Genomic DNA, 9229 nt, shown 5'->3' on the forward strand with positions numbered 1-9229 from the left:
TCTCTCTCTCTCTCTCTCTCTCTCTCTCTCTCTCTCTCTCTCTCTCTCTCTGTCTCTCTCTCTCTCTCTCTCTCTCTCTCTCTCTCATCCCCAATTTCTGTCTCTCTCAATTTTTAATTTAGTACAGGAGTCACAGACTCAGGTAAAAAAAGCCTTAAAGATTGTGTAGTTGACCTCAAATGCAGAGTCCCTGGGCATATACCTAGCCACAATACAAACTGGTATGCAAAGCACTATTCTTTCAAATGTCCAAAAACATTCAATATAATTCAGTCTTTTTAAATAGAATTTGATTTAATTATTTTGTCAAATGATTGACAAAAAAAGTAGAATTAGTAGTATAATCAGTGACATACAGCATGACTTTATGTTCCTGATATATTTTCTAAAACATTTTCTCTACTCCTTTATAATTTTTTAAGCATTCCTACATTCTCACTGCCCTGAACTGTCATTTTCTTAGAGTTAGTGAAAAATTACATGTGAGTCAATTATTCGCTTATAGCCATGAGTAAGCTTTGCCTTACTAAACTATTTTCTCTTTAGTACTAAAATGCAGTGGGAGTGGGCTTAATTGTTGTAGAGGCTAGAAACTATGTGATAAAAAAGATTTCTTACAATTTAATGTGGGGTACCACTAGAAGATATGAATGTTTATTTTTTTAAAAACTCAGCTGACATTTTTATGCAGGTGGCATGTTTAGCACTATATTTCCCCTTTCTATTATGGCTTCCTTTATTCTATACCCATGGTTTCTTAGTTAACATTATTTTTTGTTTATTTCTCTGATTGTATATTAACTACAATAAATAGAAATGGAAATAATTATGTATGTTTCAAGTAATACTAATATTTTAATGTATTTAGAAAAAACTAACAATGTGACTTACAAAAAAGGTATAAACCAATCATCTGCTACATATTCTAATGCAATAGTTAATTAGCAAATAATATCACTTAAATTAATTATAATCACATCTAATTATTACTAGAAACTTCACATCAAATGATGAGAACCATATTAACAACAGCCGAATTGAAAACCTAAAAAGGAACTATGGGTACCAAATTTTAAAAATATTTGTCAAGCCCTACTATATGCAATGAATATACTATGCCCTGGGAAATGCAAAGATCAATAAGATATGGTTTCTCTTCAAATACAAAAAAAAAAGAAAAAATAACTAGGAAAAATACTGCCAAGTCGATATGCAGATACAATGAAAAAACAAGAAAAAGGATTCTGCACTCATTTCTATAACACTAATAGTTTGAAATAAAGTCTATTTATTTTCCAAATATATATCTACCATATGCTTAGAGGAAGTGATTTTTATTATATTAATCCCTAATAAAGAGAACAATTTAAATAGATATTTAAAAAGTAAAGCTAATTTTGGGGTCTACCGATCTTCACAATGAACCTTCATATTTTACAACCTTAATTTACAAGGCTTTACACCATTATTTTATTATGTACTTCCATGAAATTAAAATAAAGAGCAAAAATCCTGAGATGCAGTTTAGGAAAATGGCAAAGCTTATGATAAGATGGTAAAACATATAAAGTTCAGATACCATGTTCACACTCTAAACATGGCAATCCATCATACACTGCCTCATAGCTAAGGAAGAACTGAATGGCTTGGCTGCCAACAGAGCATCTGCTAGCTATTAAAACTCTATACTACAATATCCACCAGCCAGTGGTTTAATGGGAAAAGAAGAGACTTCTGCCTCCTGCATCATGGAAGGCCATACAAATGTAAATGTACATGTATGTGTATGTGTGTGAATGCTGAACCCTCAGCTTTCCAAATTCAACTGAATATAATTGTAATTTGGTTTTTCAAAAGCATTTCTGAAACAAAATATGTCCAAGAACAAACAGTGTCTGATTTGGCTTCTATGTTATTTTTGCAATATAAGTCATTATTAGTTATTTGAAATGCTTATAACTATTTCAAAATCTGTTTAGTACTCTAATACTTAATTTAATAAACCTACATGTTTTTCCCAAGTTCCTCGTGCTTTCTCATGCTTATTTTGAAGATTAAGGAACTTTTCTTCATTTTCTTTTACCTTCTCCCTTTGCAGCTCATTATCTCTTTCAAGGGTCTGCAATAAAATTAATTATCCAAAAAATAATCAATACCACATTAATGAATTTTGATGTGTTTTATGTTGCTTGGACCTTTGCTTCTAACATGCTGAAAGGGCCATCCAGAGCAGTGATAATGTGCCATCTCAACAATCATTTTCATAAATTAACAGAAAGCTGCTTATAGTTTAGCTAACAGGAAACAGGGGGAGGTTATGGAAAAGAAATGGCTATAAAAGGGTATAAAAACATTGCCATTATTCAGTTTCACTGCATAAGTTTTAATGTGCTGAAAAAGTATTATAAAGTCCAGAGCTGAGAAATATGAAATGTAGCATACTCCAACCTAACTATCCTAAAATTAAAATTTTAAACTATCCCATAACATTTTTCTCATATTCAAATGACCAAAAACCCCCTTTGACATAATTATAACTTCTCAATTTCAGACTTATTGGTGCTTCATAGGAGCCTAAAATTTTTATCATGTATATTTAACTTATTTTGATTCATGAAAGAAAATCATACAAAAAAGCACTAAAAATTAAAATATGCAGCCAAGGTTTCTAAAGCTATGAAACCAGTGCTGCCAACACCAGTAAGATTTCTTTGATGTCTGCCTTACTGTCATATTTATCAAGTTTGCTTCTATAAATTAGTAGCAAGAATTCCTTCCCATGTTTCAGGTATGTTTGGAATGTTGAAACTGAGACACACTTTGGTCAAATGAAGACAAAAGGATCATGGCTATAATAATCTAACATGAAACTCTTCAGGTCCATGAGGTACTCCATAAATACTTACTAGCTAACAATCTGAACAAATGGATACTTTAATTTCTTTTCATTGCATCTTTTTCAGGAGAATGTCCAATATGTATTTTTATCCAACAATGTGTTTTATTCTCCATTTCTAGGTATAAATAATAATGGAAAATTTCTTGATCTATTTAACAATGATTTTAACAGGTGTATAATCACACCCTCACAATTACTTTACAATATGAAGGCAATATACTGCACTTTCGAAGGTAGTGGGTACATCATTATACATATGAAAATCTAGGAGGGATATGTGGGAGAATATACCATAGCTCCTATTTAATTAAGCAATAGTACATGACTGTGTGATGTTTTAATAATAGCTAACAACCACACAGCAGATTTCATACAGAAACATCCAAAAGTGCTTACAAATGGCATAGCCATCATTTTGCCCACAATAAAATTCAGTTAAGTCTAGAGTCAAAGGAAGGAACTTTTAAGGCAGACACTGAACTAACTGGCCTCTCAAAGAAAGATCAAGCAAAGAGGCAGATAAAAGAGAAATTATAGGAAACTTGTTTGGGATAGTTACCTACATGAGGCTTTGAGTCATTATGAGTCATTTTTCAGTTAAAAAAAAAAGAGCAAAGAGGTAGGCATAATTGGAAAACTTGCTTTTTACCTCCAAGGCACTGAGTTCCTATTACTAAAAGAGACTATATTTCTTAGACTTGCTATCATTCTTCTGGAATAACACCTACCTGTCTGTAGAAGTGGAAATCTTAGGAAGGTAAATGGGAGATAGGTAGGAAGAAGTAAAAGTAGTATCTACCATCAATCCACCAGTTACAGTACAACTTGCAGTCACATTTAAAACCATCAAAAACATACACTTTGTAAAACAAAAATAAAACAGCCTTGATTGCAGAAATGGTTATTACCTGCCCTTTTTAATTTTTGTTTTTATTGTCATGCAAAACCCACTTCCATTGTTGTAAGAGAATTGTTGGTCTTTGCTGTAAGAGCAAACTCAAACATAACCAAAAACCAAAAAAACAAAACCAAAAAAACAAAATCATAAATACACTGATGTGAAAAACTCAAACAGTTCTTTCTCTGGAGTTGGATAACATTCCCTGACCTCATCATTTTTTAAAAGACCATCATATAAAAAGTCATTTAGTCAAATTTCTACCTGTTGTATAGGTTGATTTGCTGTGTGCTATACTTAGAACTATTTGTATGTTTTGTTGTTTTGTTTTTTCCTGAATATGAATAGATTTATATTGATCTATTGCCACCTTCTTGTGTATTTTCCCTGGTAAGAAATGGCATTTGATAGGTGGCTGGCCCAGATGATTGCAGCAATCTGTGGCCACCGAACAGAACTCGGCTCTCTACCCCAAAGGGAGATCAGATCCATGTTTTGTGTTTCATTAACACGATGCAAAACAATGAAGGAGGAAGGTTGATGCTCAGAGCCAAACTTGTTAGCAAAAATCTCAATGTGAACAGAACCCCACTAGTACAATTTTGTATATTATTTCATTAGTAATTTAGCAGTTTTCTGTGATTGATATTTTCTTATTTATCCTCATAAGTGAAGAAAATTAGATACCATCCTCCTTCCCCAGTATTAAAAAGGCACAGCAAATTCAAAAATAATTGCAATCTCAGGGAGAGTCTACATATAGTTCAGTGGGTATCATTGTCATTGTTGAGGTTTTAGAAATCAAGCTATCTTGTCTATAATTAAATATTTCCTACAGTTCTAAGCTTTTAAAATCCAAAGATCTAGGCTTAAGGCCCACCTCCACAGCTTAATAATTCTATAATCATAGACAACTCACTTAATCTCTTCGTTTTCCCATCTATAAAATGTAATAACTGCTCAACTTATCTCACAGGATTATTTTGAAGTTCTCATGCTATCATCAATGTGAATGTGCTTTGAAATGTTGTGTATAATTATCTTTCTGCATTTGTATTGTGGTATTCTAATTTATTATAATAGAGAAATGCAAATCAAACTCTATTTTTGACAAGACAAAATATAAAGTTCTCAGGTATGCTGTGAAGGAACGATTACTGATCTCAAATTGTTCTTTTCCATCTCATCTCATATATATTCATAGATATATATGTTTAAATATATACATATATGGATACTTATACACATACATATATATGGATCCCAACCACTGTCAAGTATGCAATCACTATGTCCTATGAATTTCAAAGTCAGGAATAATAAAATAATAATAAAGAAGGTCAGAAGTCATAAATATTAAGGGAAATGTTCTAATTAAGTAGTTAAAACATTATTGTCACCTTTTTCTGGTGGGAGGAAAGGCAAAAAAGATGAGACAGATTTTTGTATGTAGCTAATGTGAGAATTTGTTTCTCTTAAATAAGCTTATTTATTATAATTTATTACATATTTATAACAAGTCATATGTATGATATTATTGTTAGGTTACATATTATACTATCTCATATATTTTTTAAACGGTAACCAAAAAAATCCCAACACCCTTTACGGAAATCTTATCTTATCTTATCTTATCTTTATCTTAGAATCAATACAAAGTATTGGTTTTAAGGCAGAAGAAGAGTAAGGGCTAGGCAATTGAGGTTAAGTGACTTGCCCAGAGTCACACAGCTAGGAAGAGTCTGAGGCCAGATTTGAACCCAAGATCTCCTATCACTAGGCCTGGCTCTTCGTCCACTGAGCTACCTAGCTGCTTCCACTGTTACTTTTTTTTATTTATTTAAAATATTTTTCCATGGTTACATGATTCATGATTTTTCCCATGCCTCTTCCCTCCCCACTCCCAGAGCTGACAAGCAATTCCACTGGTTTGTTTATGTATCATGTTCAAAAACTATTTCTATATTATTCATATTTACAGTAGAGTGATCTTTTAAAGTCAAAAACTCCAATCATATCCCCACTGAATCATATGATTGATCCTATGTTTTTCTTCTTTGTTTCTACTCCCACAGTTCTTTCTCTGGATGTGGATAGTTTTCTTTCTCATAAGTCCCTCAGAATTGTCCTGGATCATTGCACTGTTGCTAGTAGAGAAGTACGTTTGATTGTGCCACTGTATATCTGTCTCTGTGTATAAGGTTCTACTGGTTCTGCTCCTTTTGCTCTGCATCAATTTCTGGAGGTCATTCCAATTTTTTATTCCTTTCAGCACAATAGTATTCCATCACTAACAGATACCACAATTTGTTTAGCCATTCCCCAATCGAGGGACACACCTTCATTTTCCAATTTTTTGCCTCCACAAAGAGCATGGCTATAAATAATTTTGTACAAGTATTTTTGCTTTTTATCTATGACTGGATCAAAGGGCAGGTAGTCATTTAAAGCCCTTTGGGCATAGTTCCAAATTGCCCTCCAAAATGGTTGGATTAATTCACAACTCCACCAACCACGCATTAGTGTCCCAATTTTGCTACATCTCCTCCAACATTTATCACTTTCCTTTGCTGCTATATTGGCCAGTCTGTGAGGTGGGAGGTGGTACCTCAGACTTATTTTGATTTGCATTTCTCTAATTACGAGAGATTTAAAATACTTTTTTTATGTGCTTATTGATGACTGCTATCTTTTTTAAGAGTTTAGCTGCATGTCATATTTAAATTTAAGATGATTTATCTTTATGAATTATTTGAGATCATTTACATTTGAATAACATAAAAGTAAAAACAGTCAATATTGTAAAAATCTAAATGTAACCTACAAGTTTTACTTAGCAACTGTTAGTATATTATCTTAATGAATACTATACTTATAAAACATAACTGATAACTATAATTAGTTCCATATACATAGAATACATATATATACATACATTGTATTTCTTTAGTGACTGTAATAGTATACATAGTTATACATAAACTTAGAGTTCAAAAAAAATGTGAGTGAAGTGTTATCCATCGTGAGGATTTATGTCTCAGCACTACTAAACTGAATGGCTAAAAAAGCAAGATCGATGGCAGCCTGGATGCAGAGCACCAGGAAACAGTAGGCTATTATCAAGAGTAATGACCCCTTTTAGTACAGGTGGAATTAAGAGTTCCCTTTGAGCAAAACACTTGAGACACATGACAGCACAATCCACAGTGTCATTCCAACATTAATATATTATTATATTCCTTACTACACAAGCCTATCAATGCTTATGGAGGGGTGCTGGACCAAGAAAGATGCATTTGGTTTATATAAGACAGGCATATTCACAGTTATATGGCTCTGGAGCCCCGTCTGCCATCAACTATGAGAGCCAAATCACTCCTGTATAAAAGCAGAGTATTATAAAATTTCCTAATACGAAGATTAAACACTTATGGCTATAGAATGCAACAAGAACATCATGCAGTTCAAGAGAAATCATCGGAGTGTCACTGACTAAGAAAAGTGCTCCCCTATGTTGGTGGCTGTGGTAGGACAAGGAGAAATCTCCTCAGCATCTTTTTGTGGGAACAGCATTGGCACGGGGATGTGCGTCTAACTTACAGTGTGACCCTGAACAAGTCAATGTACTTTCTAGGACTTCAGCTGTTTCACCTAGAAAATAAGCAAAGTGGACAAGATGAATCCTAGAACCTTTGACTAGAGTGATCAGGGGCCTCTACTGGAATCACCTCATCTCTGTTTAGACATCTACTCCAGAGTAATGGGGAATTCCCTACACTTGAAGCAGATCATTCCACTACAATCAGTTGAAAACATTTATTAAGTACCTAGAAGAGGAAAGAGAAAATTCTAGGCATGTGTGGGACAGTCAAAGAAAATGTCCAGGGCTGAGAAATGGAGCATTTTTTGGTGGAACAGTCAGAAGGCCAGTAATACTGGTCAGAGTACACGGAAAGGAGGGAAGTGTAGGAAATCTGGAAAGATGGGAAGGGGCTTGATTATGAAAGACTGAATACTAAACAGAGCATTTTGTATTTGATCCTGGACATGATAGGGAGTCCCTGGAGTTTTAAGTATTGGGGTGACATGATTGGATTGGACCTGTGTTTTCTGAAAATAACTTTGGAGGATGGCTTGGAGTAGGGAGAGATTGGAGGTAAGTAGGACCAGCAGCTGCTGTTGTGTCCAGGTGTGAAGTAATGACAGCCAGCATCAGGATAGTAGCAGTGTCAGAGGAGAAAAGGGGGCATGTGCAAGAGATGCTGCAAAGTAAAATAGACAAGTCTTTGGCAATGGATTGGATTTGGGGGTTGAGAGTAAGGAGTCAAGACTGACTCCTAAATTGCAAGCCTGAGAGATTAGAAAGATGATGTTGCCCTCTGCAATAAGGGGGAAAGTAGGAGGTGGTGGCAGGTGGGGATTTAGGAAGAAAGATAATAAGTTTAAGATGTTTATGGGATATCTAGTTTGAAAGACTAGAAGTCAGGAGAGAAATTTAGATAATTGATATTTTTGAATTATGTTGAACAAAATCCGTCCCCTTATAACTTCCATAACTTAATCTGTGTCCCAAAATAATTCTGGTGTGATCTTATTAGGGATACCATATCCCTTGCTTGGGAGAGAATATTTTTATTACTGCAACCTAGGATCTTTTAATTTGATATATGACTCTTAATAAGCTTAAAATCCACCAACACCCCCAGATTTTTTTTTACTTAAAATTCTTGCTAACCACTTATTGACCTACAAACTACATTTGTGTAGTTGACTTTTTGAACCCAAGTATAGGACTTTATATTTATTCTTATTAGATTTCATTTTACTGGCTACAATTCACAGTTCTGGCCTAGGCAGATCTTTGTGGCTCCTGATTCTATAATTAAATATCTAAGGAACTCCTCACAGCTTCAGGCCATCTGCCAATTTGAAAGTATGTTATCTATGCTTTCATTCAAGCCACTGATAAATAAGTTGAATAGAATAAAGTCAATGATAAAATCCTATAATTTTAAAGGATACTCTATTAGACATCCCCCTCCAGGTTGAAATTGATCTCTTAATCAAAACACTTTGGATTTGACTCTTCACCAATGAACTCAACTAATTCTCCTATTATCCAGCCTAGGTCACTCCATGTTGTCTGCTAGAAAATTAGCATACGTGAGAAACCTAGTAGTGAAAGGCCTTGCTGAAATTAAGAATTTCTCTGGTAGCAGAAACCCTATTACAAAAGGATAGGCACTTGTTCTAATAAACATCCTGAATCTCAGTGATCCTTTTCCTTTCCTAAATGTTTAAAAATTATCCTTTTGATAATTCAATCTTCTTCTGAAACAAAAACAGAAAATTCACTTTCTGGCCCTTGAGTCAGTCCTGATGAAAGAGCTATAAAGAAATATATATATATATATATATATATATATATATAT

The 9229-nt window shown here is 33.8% G+C and overlaps 1 protein-coding gene across 1 annotated transcript in view; it reads right to left on the reverse strand.

The window, feature by feature from the left end:
- CCDC73 (coiled-coil domain containing 73) overlaps nucleotides 1-9229 on the reverse strand; it is a 133916-nt gene that overhangs the window by 27332 nt on the left and 97355 nt on the right. The window contains exon 13 of the mRNA XM_044680651.1: nucleotides 2009-2122. Within this exon, the coding sequence (XP_044536586.1) occupies nucleotides 2009-2122 (114 nt within the window). The remainder of the gene's footprint in view (nucleotides 1-2008; nucleotides 2123-9229) is intronic.

Source organism: Gracilinanus agilis, chromosome 6, assembly GCF_016433145.1.
Source record: "Gracilinanus agilis isolate LMUSP501 chromosome 6, AgileGrace, whole genome shotgun sequence".
NCBI lineage: Eukaryota > Metazoa > Chordata > Mammalia > Didelphimorphia > Didelphidae > Gracilinanus > Gracilinanus agilis.